This window comes from Ammospiza nelsoni, chromosome 6 (genome assembly GCF_027579445.1).
Source record: "Ammospiza nelsoni isolate bAmmNel1 chromosome 6, bAmmNel1.pri, whole genome shotgun sequence".
Lineage (NCBI taxonomy): Eukaryota > Metazoa > Chordata > Aves > Passeriformes > Passerellidae > Ammospiza > Ammospiza nelsoni.
This window is the reverse complement of record NC_080638.1, coordinates 7782326-7801300: the sequence shown is the minus strand read 5'-3', so window position 1 is coordinate 7801300 and position 18975 is coordinate 7782326. Positions and strand designations below refer to the sequence as shown.

The window sequence follows — 18975 nt, the reverse complement described above, 5'->3', positions numbered from 1 at the left end:
AATCTGACTTTGTCTTAAAGGAAGATGATATATCTTGCTCTGATTGATACTTACTGCTGATCATGAATTCATTGTGAAGCTCTTTGGGACTGTCTGGCCAGTTTAGCAACAATAGCAACAGATTTAAGAAGGCATTAAAAGCTAATATTACATGCACTGATTCATCAGCTTTTTGCCATAATTCCCTAAATTCATATTGCAGTACTCTACAAAATAGCAGAGGTTAAATCCTGTTGCTTCTGGTTTAATAGCTTGTGCAATAAGTTTCAATTCCATGTCAGTTTTGCAGTTGGTTTGTTAACTAAACTGTATCGTTCCCTTTCTTATTAGTGAGCACTGACTTTCCTTCAGATTTCAGGAATCCCCTAGGCCAGCATCAGCTATTTTGAGTGTGAAGTAAATTGGGAAAACAGACGTCAAAAAAGTTCCCAAAATAGTGTGTTTTCCAGATCTGGAAGGAAGATTGTCATGTTGACATCAACAGTTCCTTTTTTTGTCATGTGGAAGCACTTGTGGATACTGGGGACAGTTTCAAAATACATAGGAAATTAGTGGTAATGTGACTTTGGGGATAGAGCTGTAAGAGACTGAAAAGGAGATTAAAAGGATTGTGATGAAGAAGTCGTCTTCTTTCCTTAAGAGTCAGAGGCAGGCAAAAAAAGCATAACTTTTTATTCATGAACGAAATAATGGAGTTGTTTTTTATGAGTGATTGCATAGGTTAGGATGCTTGAGTGTGGAAAAAGGGGCATGTGATGGAGCTGGCAAAATCAGGAATGGTGTGGTAAATGGTCAGTTTCTATACAAAAACTATGGGACATGAATGAAGCTGGTGGAAGCCAAACAAAAAAAAGGGAGACCTTGTTTACATACAAATTGGAAAATGCTGTCAAGGTGTCACCATGATATTTTCTGAAAAATCCCTTCGCCAGGATTTTTTCTCCTGGGAAGCTGAGGAGCCTCAGAGAGGAATGAAAACAATAATTATCTGATTGCTGCTCCTGTGTTTGCTGCTTTGGAATGTGGCTTGGGCATTGTTTACCAACAGGTGAATGTTTGACTGGTTCCATGTGAATTGTTTTTAATTAATGACCAATCGTGGTCCAGCTGTGTCAGACTCTGAGTCTGTCATGAGTTTTTATTATTCTTTTCTAGACTTCTGATGTATCCTTTCTTTAGTATAGTTTTAGTGTAGCATTCATTAATATAATATCATCAAATAATAAATCAGCCTTCTGAGAACATGGAGTCAAAATTCTCATCTCTCACCTCATCCTGGGAACCCTCACAAACACCACATCAAGGAGTGTTTAAGTTGAATAATTTTAAAAGTGTTTCTTGCAGATATTGTAGGATTTGTCTGCAGTAGGTCCCGTGCACAAACCTTCTGTGCCTCAGCAAATAGTCCTACAACTAAAGTTTATGCTTGCAGGAGGATTGCATGGCACAATAGAGTGGTGTTGCCCATCAGACTGTGAAAGCAGATTTCTGAACAATTCCAGGATATTATGTGTTTGCTTGGCATGTTCCAGGTGAATACATTGAGCTACTTAGAAAGGTTTTAAATGCACTTCAGGCCATGCACTGTGTTGGAAGCAGAGCTACACAATCCTGAGGCAGCACCAAGACATCATGTGTCTCTGGATTGTTCCTCTCATTGATATTCGTCCTTGGGAAGGCATGGTTTGTTCCCTGGTTTGAAGGGAACAAACTGGTTTGTTCCCTGGTTTGCTCTTTTCAGTGATTTTCCTGCACACCTCTCTCTCTGCTCCTGTTGAGCATTGCAGAAATAACAAGAATTTGCATCACAAGCTAATTATCAGGGAAAAAGCAGGGCAGATTTAAGTATTTAACTACTTGGTAGTCCAGCTTTGGAAAACATAATGATTCAGAATGCAAATCAGGTCATGAGGACCAAATTTTGATTTCTAATAATATAATTTAACAAGGGAACACCAAGTCTTTTTTCAGAGATTTTTAATTAACATTGACTTTGTATGGAATGCTAATACTTAAACACTTCATAAAATTTATGTTAAATCTGGATGTTTTTATAACATTTTTGCCATTACTTCAATACATGTATCAAAGATAGGGATGGCATATTTTCTGAGAGAAATTTATAAAAAGCAGTTTTAGATTTGCTGGATTTTGCCTCTTATGTGAAATGTATTGTTATGTTCCTATTACTTGTTTTGTAAAGTATTTAAAGCAAACTATAGACATCATTGTAGCAGATCTTTCTATTTGGATTTTTATTTAGACTACTAGGAATAGTCTGGAACAGAAATGTAACAGACTTGCATGGAAATTACCTTATAACTTGAGAAAACAACATAATTTAGACCAACTGTCTTCAATTTATGGTGCAGTTCTTAGGTCTAAGTTAGTGGTAGCAGTTCTCTGGGAATAATGAATAAGGAAGAACTACAGAATTTGATGCAATTACCAGTAGTGACTCCTGAACCAAGATAAGCCAAAATTCCTGAAGCAATACAAATGGTGAACATAAGTAATGACTACAATGCAGACGAAGAAAACAAATTCCTTTTGAGGCATAGAGATCAATTTATAGCTCCCATAATTATGTTTGTTTATTTAAATAAATATTCAAATTTGTGTTTCTTTATGTCAATCAGCCCCAAAGGCTTCAAGTAAAGCTTTGCTCTTAACCTGAGGCTGATTTAAGGCTGATTTAGAAATTTTGTTGTATAGATAAACACTCCACCATGTTTTTCAAATCATGGAAGTTTTTAAGTTCCACACCTGTTTAGAATTCCCTGGGCTGTAGCAGTTTCCTTGTGGTTTTTAATTGGAAAACTTACAGAAATTCAGATTCTTTATTGTAAAGACACAGATGCATTTTTTTCTCAAAAATTACTATCAGGGCTTTGGACCATCAGATTTACCTGCAATGAGGTTCATGCTAAGTTCTTCCTGAATGTTTTCAGCATCTGCATCAAAATTTCGTCTTTGTTAAACATCTGAAAATTCAGAAAGTAAACAGATAAAGCATCTCAAAAAAATTCTGTATTTCTTTGGACTGTCTAGATATTTCAGTCTTCCTTGACACTTGTCTCATGGGAGGTAATGCACTATTTGGAGCTAATCATAGAGAAAAGGGCTGGAAAACCCTCACCTTGCTTGCACTTCAGAATGTCATAAAATGTGAGATTGCTCATTGGGAGAAAACCAGGTGGAAGAGGAAGAGGAGGCATAATGATAAAACAGCTGTATGTCCACCATTATCAAGGAATTTGAATAGCTTCTTACATTGGTTATTTAGACTGACAGTGAAAGGCTATTCACTATAATTCCATGGATCAAAGTACTATGTTATTTGACCACACTGTCAGTGAAATTATGCAAACTTTTTTCAATAAGAAATTTTACAACCTGTAATGTGTTTTGATGAACTTCAACCATTTAGTAAGAATTTTTTTAAGCATTTTTCTTAGCTTGGGTTCTTTTGGAATAATTAAGGGGTAAAGTGATTTTGAAATTGCTATTACTAAAATTAGTTGCTTCTGCCAAAATTTAGTGGTTTTTATGCTTTATTTTGAGAGACTCATGTCCTCTTTAGGAATGTGGTATTTGATAAAACATAATTTGGTAATACATAAAGACGTCCCATGAAAATCCACATGATTTACAGATTGCACCATTTATATACCATGGAAATACTTTCACATCTCATGGAATAATTGGTGCTTATTGGCATGTTCCTTCACAAGTCATGCTGTGTGACAGTGCCACAAAGAAATGCAATTCTTCTGTAAATAGCAATCCTCCAATTTTTTTTTCTCATTTAATTGTAATAAAAATGAAGGAAATTAAGAAACTAGGATTCTTTTTGTCTTCTTCAACTAACTCTTTGCTAATTCAGCTCTGAGGTTGTGATGGGAAAAGCTCAGGATCATCTACCAAGGATAGGGTGTAATTGCCCTCTGAAGGAGCAACTGTGCCACATTGTGTTCTAATCAAATGTTATTGAAGAAGCCCATTATGAAATGCCAATTTTAAAAATCCCTAGCTAAATGTTAATTCTGAAACCCAGAGATGTGAGGAAAAACCACAGACCACTTATTGAATGTGAATGAACTACTGAACCCCTGTTTGCATGGATACTGTAGGAAGGTCTTTGCCATGGCTTACCCTAGTGTCTCTCTCTTATTGTCTCTGTTTATAAAATCTTAATACACTTAAAAAAAATTAATTCAAGTCTCTCTCTTCAATGCTATCTAATTTTAGTCACTCTATTTAATGCTACTATAGCATTAGAAAAAAACAAACCACCATTAATTTTTGCATTTGGCCTTCTAGCATTTTCAGAGAGTAGCAATAATGGCTTTTAATTTTTGGTTCATACATGCCTGGAGTTTGCAAATTACTTCTTCAAGCTTTTGGAAGAGTGTCGATAAAAGTGAACTTGTCAGTAGGCATGGATGTGTTACAGATGTCGATGTCTAGAAGTTTTAAAAGACAATTTATTGACCTCCCCTATTGTATTTGTGGGTTGCCCCGTGGCAGGGAGGAATGATGGATCTGACTCCGTGTCTTCAGAAGGCTAATTTATTATTTTATATTATGTTATATTAAAGAATACTATGCTATACTAAAGAGAACAGAAGGGATACAGACAGAACGTTAAAAAGATAACAATAAAAACTCGTGACTCTCTCTCCAGAGTCCCAACACAGCTTGGCCCCAATTGGCCGATGAGTGAACACAACTCACAGCAGAATCCAACGAAACAATCTCCAAACACATTCTGCATGAGCAAAACACAGGAGAAGCAAATGAGATAGGAATTGTTTTCCTTTTCTCTGAGGCTTCTCAGCTTCCCAGGAGAAACTCCTGGATGAAGGGATTTTTTCAGAGAATGTGGATGCTGCACTCCCCAAGTCTTTGGAACATAGTGACCCAATCCCACCCTGAGTTACACAGATGGAATGGGAAGGAGCTGACACCTGTTGAGGTGGGTTCTCTGTTGTGATGCTCCATGAGCTGTGCTCTGCAGTGCAGGACTCCTGGGCTCTGTGTTGTGATGCTCCATGAGCTGTGCTCTGCAGTGCAGACTCCTGGCTGTGATCTCTGTGTGTTCCCCTGGCTGAGCAGCCCCTGAGAGCCTTCCAGCTCTGACAGACACTGGGATTTTGCCTCCATGTGTTGAAATGCACATATCCTTAGGCTACATTTAAATTACTGAGTAGTCAAATAATGAAATGTGCTGTGGCTGGTGAATGAAGCTTCTGCCTTGCTGCTTCCTGACATGATTTACTTCTGGATATCACAGTGCATTGTCTGTGGATTGAATACTCTCTCGTATTCCTTGGATTTCTGGCACACTGCTAGTAGTAGAAGCTGCATTGTTTCTGTGAAACTAGTTTTTCACTACTATTAACACTACCTTTTTTGAATAACCAATCTTCTGCTGTGTGATGAGTAAGCTGTGTCTTGGACAGAGAATTTAGAAGAAAAAAGACAAGAAAAAATGCTTTGAAAATTATATTGTTAAATTAATTTTATTTTCCATATATGCTTAAGAAGCTAATGCTAATGCCACGTAGAAGAATGTGTTCTACTTTGACATCTAATAACGTGGTTAAAGCATTAATTTAGTCCTGCGGTTATTTGAATGTTGTAGTCTGTATATTTCTATAAAGCCTTGATGATGTTAATTACTTTTTATGACATATTGTAATTATATTTGGGATTCCAAAGTGTTCACAAATGTTTTCTTAGACTCTAGAAAGTTGATAATGAGTGATTTTTGGCTTTTGATGATCTCTGTGGTTATTATATAGGGTAATAATCAGCACGTGATCTGTAAAGTTGAAATCCAATTTCCTATTCCATTAAAATGATGTGATATGACAATGTAAAGACTGTGTTTCACTGAAGGACAATGTTTTGCTGCTTGTTAAGTGAATTGCTTAGGGGTGCTTGCTTTGTTGTATGTTCAGTGTTATTTTTCATCAGTCTAGGAGTTGTTCTTAGTTCTGTGTCTGTGGAAAAGTTTGGCTTTTTTTTTTTGTCTCCTAAGCCTTCAGAACTTCCTTGTTGAGTTTTCGTATTCTAAATTTGCCCTGGGGTATAAAATCTCTTGCAGCTTTAGGAGGGCTGAGGGGGTTATATTTCTTTTCTTATTTTTTTTTTTTTTTTCCCCAGTGGGAAATGCTTAATTTTAAATTCTATGTATACATTTCCATATTGTGTTTTACATGTGCATTTAACACATTCTTTTGACCATTGGTCCAGTTGTTTAAGAACACTTGAGCAAGATGAGGAAAGAATTGAAGGAGGAAAAGGATTGGTACTGGCCACAGAGCTAAGTGAAAAGGCAGATGGTAGAAAGTTTTGAAATAGATGCATGTTCTACCTAGCTGATATAATCACAGTTCAGTAGGAATTTATGCTCACATAACACTAAATGGCCTAGCAAGACAGCACAGCAGTTAGGTGCTGCATAGCCTAATTTCCCCCCAAACCCCCATTTTGGTTAATGTAGGTCACCAGGAGATAAAAGCAAATTTTTCCTGTGAGTACCTAGTAACTGTAACCCTCTTTCATAGCAGACAAATGGCTCATCATTTTCTTTTTATTCAAGTATAAGTGATAGTTCAAAATGTCCTGAAATCATCTTTTCAAAGAGGGAAATATTATGAACAATCTTCAAAATATGGGTCAAGTCTGTCAGCCATAAATAAATGGGGATTTTAGCAAGTGTTGGTGAACTCGTTTTGAGAAAGCAGTACAAAAAATCCATTTTTCCATGTGATTTCAGAGCATCCATGTAAGAGAGTCCCTTTTGGATTAGAAGTGAACCTGACAGCATTTTTCCAGGATTGCATCATCTGTTTCACTCGCACTTTCACATCCTGTATTAAACCACATGCGTGCACGTCAACAAGACAAGATTGTAAAAGGAGTGTGACTGGGGAATTGTTTTCCTGATACTTGATAGGAATAATTGCAGCCACTGCTGCTTCAAAGCAACTGTGGTCATACTATACTATGTCAACAAAAGTCAGTTTTGCCATGTGGAAACCTAATTATTTCAGAATGATCTGTTAGAAAGCACTTTTGAAATAGTCAGGCCATTTATACAACTCAGTGAAAAATATTTGTGCATGAAACCTTTCTTGAATAAAAGCTTTCATGTGTTATAGTTTGAGCAGTACAGTGACAGTTTTGGAAATACTAAAAAAGTAGACTTTTCTTTAAGAGGTGGTAGGAAAATTTAGTAGGTGATTAGAAAATATGAGTATTTCCCTTTAATTTGTGTGATAAACCTGGTAGGGCTATTACTGAATAGAAAAGTGGGTGGAGTTTTTGCTGTTCTCTTCAGCAAGACCCTAATACTCTGGGAAATGGGATGAAACTTTTATATATTTCAGTGAAATCATGCCATGCCAGTATTGCTGTGTAGTATTTGCTCCAGAAAATGACTCAAAGCTTTTGTGGTCTTATGTAGCTGTTGTTCACAACAATATCTTGTTTTTATATGTGGTTGGTTGTCACTTCTGAGCTGTTCAGGACATCTGTTAATCAAACATTTTTTTCTGTCACTATGAAATTAAGAATATCTCAAATTTGCTTAGTTAAGTGTGATATTCTGTACCTAGACTCCTACTATTTGCTGTAAGTAGCTCTTACTACCAGAAATGTGCTTTTGTGAAGGAATGCTGTGAGTTCCCTGAATGTCTAAGCCTCATAGTGAAGCTAGGTTAAATGATGTGTTTAAAAGTCTTAGTTGTCAAGGCATAGAATTGTAATTTACGTGTATGAAATTTCAGGTGATTACTGACACCCAAACCATCTGTTCTGAATTGCTCTTCTTGAGAGAAATTCTACGTTCAGCCACTGCAATATACATCAATCAAAAGATACCAAACATTTAGAACCAGATTTATCAATGTGTTAGTACTGGGGAGCAGCAGTGACCCAAGGGTCTCTAGGGGGTTTCTGCATTCCTGCCAGGAATTTAATGCCTTCCCAATGGCTCCTGGAGAGGGAGGCAGTGCAGGTTCTCCTGGCTGTCTCCTCACTCCTTCTCCTGGCTGTCTCCTCACTCCTTCTCCTGGCTATCTCCTCACTCCTTCTCCTGGCTGTCTCCTCACTCCTGGCTGTCTCCCCACTCCTGCCTGCTCTGCTCCTGCTGAGGGCTCTGTGCCACAGCAGCTCCTGCTCTCCAGGACCATACTGCAGGCTCAGGGCCAAGGAGAGCAGATGGGCTGTGCCCACACTGAGCCTGAATCCCCACTGGATGCCAGATGGCAGCCACCAGTCACACACACAAGATTTTCTTTGTTGTATTGTTTGGTTTGGGTTTTTTTCTGTTGTTGTTTTGATTTTTTTTTGTTTTGGTTGTTGTTCAATAGTTCTAAGGTAATCTAAGTGGTTTATTACAGACTTCCAGAGCAGTGTTCAGTATCCTTAGCAGGGTTTCAAAGAATATAGGCTGTTTATTATGGTTGTCTCAGCACAATGCAGATAAAGGTACAGAACTGTCTAGAGCTGTGTGGAAGCAAACAAACCCAGTATGTCACTAGCTCTTCTGAGCTGTTCCTGGCATTAGAAACAGAAGTTTTTTTTCTAGAAAAGAAAAACTAGTGAAGACTCACTAGTTTTCTTCAAAGGCAAGCCTGAGAACATGGACACTGTGGAAAAATCCAGAGATGAGAACTGAGGAGGGAGTTGAGAGGTGACATGAGAGGTTGAGAGGTGCAGGTCTGCTCTTACAGATGAAGTACTATCCTTATCTCCTTTCCATTCTCTCTGAAGTTCCCATGCACAGCTCTGCAAGTGCCAGGAATACTGGAGCTGGCTTCTTGGCATCTTGTACCTGTCACAGTGCTGTTCATCCATAATAGATCATCCAGAATTTGTGCTTTTATTTTGACGTAAAAAATCAAAAATTACAAAAAGTAGTGTCAGATATCATTTATTTGGTCCCCTTATGTTGCCTGTTAACTCAGTCAATTCAATATCCATGTATCACTTCAGATAATCTGGTCCAAGCGGAGATTATATGGGAAAAGAATTTCATTCTGTTTGATTTTCTTGTTGTTAAACCAATTTAGAGCTGCTGATAATTTGATTCAGTGAGAATGCGATCAAGTGTGATGTATGTGCAGTGGATGTTTTATGTAACTGGATTGATGGAGGGCTGTGAAATGTCACCTCTTTGCACCTACTGACAAGATGGAGTTAATTATGAAGTACTGAGTGTTTCTGATTCCACTGAAGCACTATAAACCAGACATTAATTGTCAAGACTTGAGGGAATCAAAATACCTTTATAACTGTGACCAGCCTCCCCTGGGACCCTGACCTGCCCTCTCTGCCCATGGCCCAGAACCTCCCTTTTGGCTCAACCCCTCTTCTTGCCAGAGCTGTGTTGTGAGCAGATCATCTCCAGCCTGCTTGCTGGCTTTCGTGGCTGGGTCAGTGGAACCCAGCCTGGTTTCAGGGCTGGGTCAGTGGAACCCAGCCTGGTTTCAGGGCTGGGTCAGTGGAACCCAGCCTGGTTTCGTGGCTGGGTCAGTGGAACCCAGCCTGGTTTCGTGGCTGGGTCAGTGGAACCCAGCCTGGTTTCGTGGCTGGGTCAGTGGAACCCAGCCTGGTTTCATGGCTGGGTCAGTAAATCTGTTTGGTGCAGATACTGATGCTCTATCAGCGGCATCCTTTCTGATACTGAAATCATGTGAATGGAACTGCTCTGGTGCAGTGAGGGCCTGTCTCTACAGACCTTGACTTTGTACCTGCTGGATTTACAGCCCTGTGTTGTGCCCTGGGCACTGCTGGGTGCTGTTAAACAGGAGACAGTGACCTTTCTGAAGTGTTTGTAGTCTTTGGGCCTCAAGACCCATTCCTTCACACTATGATTACCTCCTAACATAGAACTGAAAGTAATTCACCCTTAACTGTGAGAAAGTTCAGCTCCTAGTTTAAAATCTGTCTTTATAATATATATTTTATTTTTTTTTTAATTCAGTGAACTGGACCAGACACTAAATCCAAAGCCTGTAGTTACTAATATTCCTAAGAAGTAGCTAATGTTAGTTCAACTTCATTGTGTGGACTTTTGGAAAGACTTTTTGGTTGAGAACTTCATGCTGTTAAATTCACTTCTCATGCCTCTCTGCTTGGAATTCTTTAATGGCCAAGGAAATTAGTTGGTGGGAGTTACCCATCTATGTAAAATTTGCATAGTGATTCCATAATACTTAAGTGTTATGATAGCATGTATCATTTAGCTAAATAAAGAATTCCTGTTTTTCAGACCTTACCAGTTCGGAAAATTCCATGCAAAGCCAATGCTCCTTCAGGGTCTTTCTTTGCACGGGACAACACAGCAAATTTCTTATCTTGGTGCAGAGATGTAGGCGTGGATGATACCTGCCTGTTTGAGTCAGAAGGTTTGGGTATGTATTTCTTTATTCTTTATGTAGTAGTTGGTAATTTAAAATAACTTTTCCTTTGTGTTTAGCCTTGAAAGACAGAAAGGCTTTTAATAGGTCCTGACTCTAAATCTGACCTTTGTTTGAATGTGTTAATTCTGCTGCGTGTCTGTAGAATGAACAAATGAAGTACACATCACATGCTGCTCATTTAAGTCAATTTTAAGAGGAACTTAAATGAGAAGAAACTCTTGCCATGTTTTCTTGCACACAAATGATTTTTCACCCCACACATACTTTTGTGAGCATGGAAAGCTGTTCCTTAGTTCTGTGTATAAGATGGTGCTTTTCTGTTTTGGTAGAGCAGGATACAAGTGCATGTTCAGTTCTGTCTGCAGACATTTGGCTGGTTGTGGAGATTTAATGAATTGCACAGGAGGCGAGAAGATACAAAACTTTTCCGTTTCCCATGCTGACCATTTTCCCCAGCTGGCTCCCTTTTGCAGTTCTGGACAAAAATTATCCAGTACTACTGCTTCATGAAAAGAATTGTACTGCTCAGGAAATCACTGCTCTAATACTACATAGTCTTCATTGGTTTAACTCTTCCTCTTCAAAGGAAATCTTATGAATCTTGACTTCACAGCTTTTCAGCCAAATCTCATGAAATGAAGAGAGTCCAATGTTTGTTATCTGAAATCAGATAAAAGTGTAAAACAGTCATGGTGACAGATCAATTTCTCTGGAAGACAAATGAACACACTGTGCTGAAGCTTCTTTGTTCTGTTGCTCAAAAAGCCTTTGCCCTGTTGAAGCTCTTACATGTGTTGTGACTGATCTGATCCCATTCTTTCACAGCCTTGTTCCCTTTCTGTAGTCTAGCACAGATATTTCTGAGAGTTTTTCATTTGTCATTTCTTTTATCCTGGGAAGTTCTTTTAATTACATTATTTTATATGTCTGGGAGAAAATGCTTGGCAGAGGACAGGTTAGTATCTCAAAGGTGACAAATAGTATGTTGAATATATGTATTGACTCTGTTTTGTTAATTAAATCATTAAGATGAAATTCTTATTTGATATGGTAAATCATGTGGGAGATGAACAATAATTGTAGTTTCAATGATTTGAAATGGTGGAGAAGTTGGACATTTACCTAGGACCAAGAAGCACCAGGAGATGCAGCCCTCCAATGCCTGAGGCAGGCAGAGGAACCTCTGGTTAATGAATACTTCAAGGTATTTGAAGTTTGTGTTGCTATGGCAAGCACAGCCATTTGCCATTGTTCCACAAATCTGTTGTGCGTTTTTAAGAAACAAGATCTTGTTCAGAGATGTCATAGCTGGAATGCAAATATTTCCTGATAATTAATTTTTACACATGCACAGTGTCTTGCCTGCCATAGTAAAACAGAGTGCCAGTCCACCTGCAGAGGTGTTTTCCAGGTGTGTTCCAGAGGACATCCTCTCTCAGAAAACAGAAGTGAAATACAGCTGAGTGCACAAACCTGTGCTCTATTTTGCTTGATTATTGACTGATTTTCTTCACTGATTAAAAACTAGGTTCTGAGGTTTATTCCCTTATTGAATAATGTACTGCTAGAAAAGATTTATGTTGCTTGAAATAGGATTAGGCCCTGATAACAATTTTGACCCTTTTTTCTGAACTTGAGAAGGAGGTGGTAATCATGCCTTTAAAGAAAAAAAAAGATAAAACCAGTAGCTATTATTCTCCTTCAGTTAGTCCTTAATTCAAAGTTTTGCTTTTTTGAGATTTTCCTAATGCATTAGAAATAATGATAAATCTTAACAGTTGCCAATCTAAAGCTTTTATGTTCCTCTCTCTCCCACAAATCACTTCACCAATGCATAGGAAGCAAAAATTCAGCAAAGGTAAGTAATATCAAAGGTTCTTTTCAAAGTAGTGAGAAATGTGTGTGAATGACATCTATCTTTGCACTGCCTCATTGAATTCTGCATTATTTTGCTATTAATTGTGGTGAAATTATGGTTACAGAGGTAACTGGTTTTGTATATTTTTCTCCCATACCTAATAAGCTCAGTAAACTGGTGTGTAAATTGATAGTGATAATCCAGCTTTTTTCTGTCTCTATTGGAGAACCTTATTGTATCAATTTTCTCAATTGAGTGGATTTTTATCCTCATTTTTTACTCTTATTCTGTGTGCTTTATGGTATGCAAATACTGTGTTATTTAATTAAAGGCACATAGTAATATTTTCATCATGCTACTGTATCATGCAAAACATTCCTGAGGTTTTTTTCTGGCAAATATGTATTCTAGAATTACAAGAGTGATTTTGAAGATCTAGTGCACTGAAATACTTGAATGATGGATTTATGGCACTGACTTAAAAAAATAAAGTACCAAGTGTGTTAGAGATCGGCAAAACGAACGAAGAAATTGTTAATTGCTATTATTTCTCATTACTTAAAAATTCTATATGTCAATGTTATAAATTCTGAAGAAGTCTCTGAAATCATGCCAGTATAACTGCACACAAATGCAGCCATCACTCCTGACTTTTTAGCGCTGAGGCTGGAGTGGCACAAAGGCATTTCTCACTGGGATGGAGCTGTCTCAGACAGAGACCAGAGCAGATAGGGGCAGTCCCAATGAGCCTGCAGGTAAGTGATGTTAGTGGGAATCTTGAGTGTTCCTAGAGGCTGATCTGCAAAGGGTTAATTGCAGGGCTGATCCACACAAGCAGCTGAGCAGACCTATTGGTGTCATGTTACTCCTCTCCTTCACTTGTGGGCTAATTTAGCAATTTATGTAATTATTTAAAGTTAAGCACATTTTCAAATGCTTTGTTCGATTTGGGCTGTTCAACTGAGCTAAACAAGGAAACAAGATTGAAGTCTTGAAAATAAATAGAAGGAAAAGTAAATAGAATGAAAAGCAGAGGTGCTTGATATGCTAGTAGATATGGTTATGCTGTCTAATCACTAGTTACTTTAAATGTCATTGGAAGAGAACAGAAGAAAGCTCAAAAGTTTGAAGACTTGTACTGCTAATTTGTTAGTAATCTATAATATGATGTAGTTTGTCTTGCTGAATGTTATCATGCTTTAACACAGGTTAAAATGCAAACAAATTGGAAACAGTTTCCTGTTAAGATTTGTAACACAGCCAGAGCTGACTGGTAGCAATTTATCCCTAAGTGCAGAGACATGGCAGGAAAGTCTCCAAGTTAATGCCTTTGCAAAAAAAAGGCAGCTGGGGTAGCTGATGTATGAGCTGCAGCTCACACATCTGTAAAAATTATAGCAACACAGTAGGTAGGGATAATAAAATTAAATAAATTTTTAAAATTGCTAAAAATAGCAGCACAGTATGTAGGGATAATAAAAATAAATAAATTTCGAAAATTGGTAAAAATAGTAACACTGTACGTAGGGATAATAAAAGTAAATAAATTTTTAAAAATTGCTAAAAATAGCAACACTGTATGTAGGGATAATAAAAAAAAAAATTTAAAAATTGCTAAAAATAGCAACAGTGTACATAGGGATAATCTGGAGTGCTGCAAAATAGAGGGACACCATGTGTGCTCCCTGCACTCATTGCCAAATTTAGCATGCGTGTCATATTTTTTACTTTTAAAGTTAGTGTATTTAAAAGAGAAGGAATTAGCTTTGTTGATACCAGAAATTATGATCCAAAATCCAAATTTTGATCATCTGTGCAAATCTTGAGGTACAGTGTCCTTGAATGGTCTTCTTAGATGTATCAGACTATGTGGGACTCTGAATATGATGTGGTGACTCTCTCATGCAGTGTAAGGATATTAATACTGCCTTTAATTCCTCTGTTCCCATAAATACTCTTCGTAAATTCCTCTGTAGGGAATAGCTCAGCTCCTGTAGGCTTTAGGGCAGCAGATCCCCACAGCTCTGGTAATTTTCTTTATGGAAGCATACTAGGTGGAGATATTGGTAATTTTGCTCACGCCTGAAGAGTATAATACTCAAAGAAAACTCCTCTTGGACAAATAAGAATGGTAAGGTTTTCTATGATTGCTTTAAGTTCTGAACTCTTTGTGGTAATGGAGTGTTGTTGGATGATTGTAGGATTTGGAACCAGTGAATATTCTGCATCTCTTCCATGATAAAGAATACCCAGCAAGAAAAGGGTTTGCCACTGAGTGTGCCAGCATGCTGATGTGTCATCTGTTTTGGGGGGTGTTGGATGCTGTTGATGTTAATGTTTTGTGCTTGTATATTCTATGCATATGTACACACAGGATGTGACATGGACTTCTTTTGATGCAACTGATTGGTTTGAGTTTCATGGACAGGTTTCCTTAATAAATGTATTTAGTATTTTAGTGGAAATAGTAAACTGAAGCACAAACACCTCTGATCTCTCTTCTAACATTGATGCTTTAAAGATTATTTTTAAAAATACTCAAATATTGCTAGCTTAAAATTATTTTATACATGAGGAAGATTATTTTTTAAATTATTAATGTAATTTATCTGATTTCAAGATGGAAGTTTTTTCTGTTCTTTTATACTGAAACATCTACATATTGTAACACCATGTTAAAATTTACTTGAAGTTGCATCAGAATAAGATTTTGTCCCATCTTTCACAACTCTTTACTAAACTACTCGTAATATTACTGAATTTGTCTCATTTTGAGGACTATAGGAGCATCCTAGACTCTTTGTTGTTACCACTGGATTTGCATGTTAAACTAATGAATTTCAGTAAATCATCAGTGTTCAGATGATCTGTATATCCCTTCTACATTAATTCTTTACTGTCCTTAGCTCTAGTGTGTTTGACACCTGAATTGTTTTGAGATTTCCATGAGTGATTGAGCTGAAAGGGGCAGGGAGTGTAGGGGAAGCACAAGTGTGTCAGAGCATAACTCTGCAGAAGCAAGGGTTAGTTTGTTATAATTTAACAGAGTGTGACAAAACAGTATTGGAGGTTTTTTTTAAAAAAAAAACAAAAAGCCTTCTGTAGGATCAGAGTAAAAATTAAAGGAAAATGTGAGAGACAATAGGAAGAAGGACCAAAGGACCATCCTTTTGGAAAACTTTCCCTGAACTTGTGTGAGTTCTGATGGCAATTGGAATCCTGTGATAATAAATACCAAGGCATTTGGTAAAGCTCTTTGCTTCTAGTGGGAAAAGGAATGCATTAGAAACACAAATCATATTTACTTTTTATGATTCAGCTATGCCTGATATCTTAATCTCTAAAACAAAAGAAATTTTATGTTAGAAGAAAGACTGACTTCATTAAAAATGGTTTTTAAAAGTGTTAGGAGCCAAGATTTGAAACTTGGCTGGAAGTTGTGAGAAGTTTATTTCTGTATTGGATATTCTGTATTTATTTCTGTGATTGGATATTCTACTAATTTAAAACAAACACAAAACCACAAACAAAACAAAACCCCTGAATGTTATTGCAAACTTTGAGTTTAAACCTGCTCAGTAAAGACATGGACTCCATGTGCTTTGTGTGTTCTGTCTCCTCACAGTCACAGGTTCTGAGAATGCTGGAAGCAGAGGCTGCTCCTCCTCTGCCTCTCCTGGTGGCATCCAGGCTCTGTCAGAGCCCAGGACATTCCTGTGGGTACCCTGGGAGATTCCAGACCCTGGCAGGGGCTCAGAGACCTTGGCACAGAGTCACAAACACCTGTGCCTTTGATTTTAGCCCATGGAAACAATTACCAACTTTGTGTGAGGAGTTACAAGGCACAAGGGTTTGAGTAGAATGATAGTGAATTTGTCACAGGGTGAAAAAGTAGAATTTTGGGGTTTTAGAATGGGGATTCAAGAGGCAGGATGGAAGAATCTGGGCATGTCCTGTCCTTCTTCTCCTTCTTCTTGTCCTCCATCTTCTGCTGTGACGGTGACACTTCTGGGTTGGTTTAGGGTAGAGACAGACTGTCTGACATAGGTGATGGGTATTGGAAAATTATTGTAAATAAAGTACAGGTAGTTCTTAGTATAAAAAGCCAACACCACCCCAAGGGCACAGACTGTGCCACAACCCAACCTACTGGACAGACCTCAGCAGGTCAGAGAAGGAATGGGATAGATAAGAGAAAAATAAACAACCTTGAAAAACAGAGCTGAGGAATCCTGACTTCTTCGGTCATGGGGCTGGGAAAAAAAGAGAGTTTTTAATACCTTGGGAGCCATTTCAGGAAAAGAAACCTGAGAAGGTAAGGACCTCTGGGGAAGCACAAAGGTTGAGTGAACAAAAGAGGAATACCTGTAAAAGGAAAATGGGACAGCAACAAGATGGGAGCAGTGTGAAGAAATGTTATTGCCAGAGGGAAGCAAGGATAAAAACTTCCAGGAACTGAAAAGGAATTATTGTTAGCAAAGAGTGGCTGGAGGTAGCATGTAAAGATGGAGGCAATGAGGACAGCAAATAAGAAGCCTTTAAAGAGATGAGATGAAAAGCAAAAAGGCAGGACACCTAAAATAAGCCAGATTGTTTGCACTATTTCTCTATCTTCCCATTGCGTTCTTGTCAAGCAAATGCCATCAGTGAGATTCTCTAGCAAGATGGATATTTCCATTCACTTTATGCAGGGGATCTGCAAAAAATGACATTTATTGGTGTTTGAAGTCCCCAAATATGTATGCTGTATAGTCCTCAGGAATGTGTTATTTTCTCCTTAGAAGCACTGTCTTATGAGATGCCCTGATGTTTGTTTTTGTGGTTGGTTATTGCCTGCACACGTCTTCATCCTCTAACAATGATGTCACTGTGCCACATTATTCAGTGTGAAATGCATGAAATGTGTCTAGATTATGTCGATTCAGACTTGCTAAAGGACTGTGAATTTTGTTTGGGTACATAATTTTTAAACTTTTTAAATCAAATTTTCTTCTAGCTATATTTATGGATCTTTTTGCAAATAGTGGTGGTTGAACCTCTCTTTTTCTTCCATTCCAAAGTCATTCAGATGTACATACATATTGCATTTTACTTGGTTTGACTATTCCAAACCCAGTTTATTCTATTTATATTTTGGGGTATGCCTTACTTTTTAAAATCAAGCTTTATTTTGGGGCTGTCGCAACCAGTTTAAAACCAAAATAGCAGAACAGACTTCCAAGGGTCATGAATGTAACACTTTAAAAATACTGATTACTAGTAAAGGTAAATATTTAATGTAATTACTATGCTGTGGGAATGAAGAATATTGAAAATAGCTGAATGTCCAACTGTTCATCATTTATATTCTTAGTAACAGATGGCTGAAGAATAAATCTATTTTTCCTAGTGCAGTGCCTGTTTAGTTTTCCTGCTTTTTAGTTTCACTTCTGGAAATACATTTGGATGAGATTAGAGGATAAATGCATTCCTCTCAAAGGGCTGCACAGGCACCAGGAGAAGATGTTGGGATGAGCATTCAGCTCACCCCACTTACATTATCCTGTCAGTGGAGCTCAAGCTGGAGTCCCAGAGGCTGGAGGTCTGCCCAGGGGTTACCCAGAGGTGTTCAAGGCTCTGGAGTCCCCTTTTGGCTCTCATGCATGCACAGAGCAAAGTGATTGCTTTCAGAGCTTTAACTAGACATTAAATATCTTTTTCAGGTATGGTATTTTTTCTTCATGCATTTGAGTTAGGTGAGTCTGTAGATTACCAAAAGTTTATATAGCTGTTGTCTTGACCGTAACTCATTAAAAACAAGTTTATTTTGATGCTGTTCAGGTTTTTCCTGATTTATACAAAGAGTCACACAATTACTTTTTGGTCTCAATGCAATCTGAAGTGTAAGGTGCAATTTTTTTAAATATTGTGGAAATTTTTAAAACCTGATTTTTTACTCACAACAACATAAGTGCTTTACTCTAGTAGGTATTTCTAAAGAGTACATTACAATGTTCTCATAATTACTATCTTCTCTTTTCTTCTGATTTTATTTTCTTCTTGAAGTTTTGGGGAGTTGATTATACAAACAGCCACAGACTTTTCTTGGTTTATTGATTTTGGATTTTGCTTATATGCTTTGCTGAACTTCTTTACAGAGCATTACCTGTTCTGAATCGTGGAGGGAAAAAAATGTATTGGTTTATGGGGATATTTCATAATTGTTATAACTTGCCCCTGAAGGCAAGGGTGACTGAGGTTCTTGCTAAGAGATTCCTTTGGGCAGGTGAGAGTGAAACCACACTGAGTGACTAGCGTTGATATTGATATATATATATATATATACACATGTATGTATGTATGTATATGGCAGGTTTATTTTAGATCAATTTGGTTGCAATGGAAAGGAGGCCTGAAGCCATTTTGGCTGTTATCATCTATAGAAATGCAGCAAAGTATGAAGATACCACTTAACAAAGTGTAGAGGGAAAAGAGAGAAAGGATAAGAGCAGAGAGTGAAGTGAGACTTAATTGTTGCAATTTCAGTGTCTCTTGTTTAAAGTGATGTTGAGGGTGGATAAGGCCATGGAACACCAGGTTCATTGGGATAAAACAGAGTCAGGTTCATGTGACAGCACCCAGGGTGCCACTCCTGGGGTGAGGGTGGTCCAGCACTGTGGTGGAAAGCCCCAGGAATTA

The 18975-nt window shown here is 37.7% G+C and overlaps 1 protein-coding gene across 3 annotated transcripts in view; it reads left to right on the top strand.

Moving 5' to 3' along the window:
- Positions 1-18975, top strand: part of GAS2 (growth arrest specific 2) — a 74195-nt gene that overhangs the window by 20390 nt on the left and 34830 nt on the right. For all 3 annotated transcript variants that reach the window (XM_059474360.1, XM_059474361.1, XM_059474362.1), the window contains exon 4: positions 10289-10430. In XM_059474360.1, the coding sequence (XP_059330343.1) occupies positions 10289-10430 (142 nt within the window). The remainder of the gene's footprint in view (positions 1-10288; positions 10431-18975) is intronic.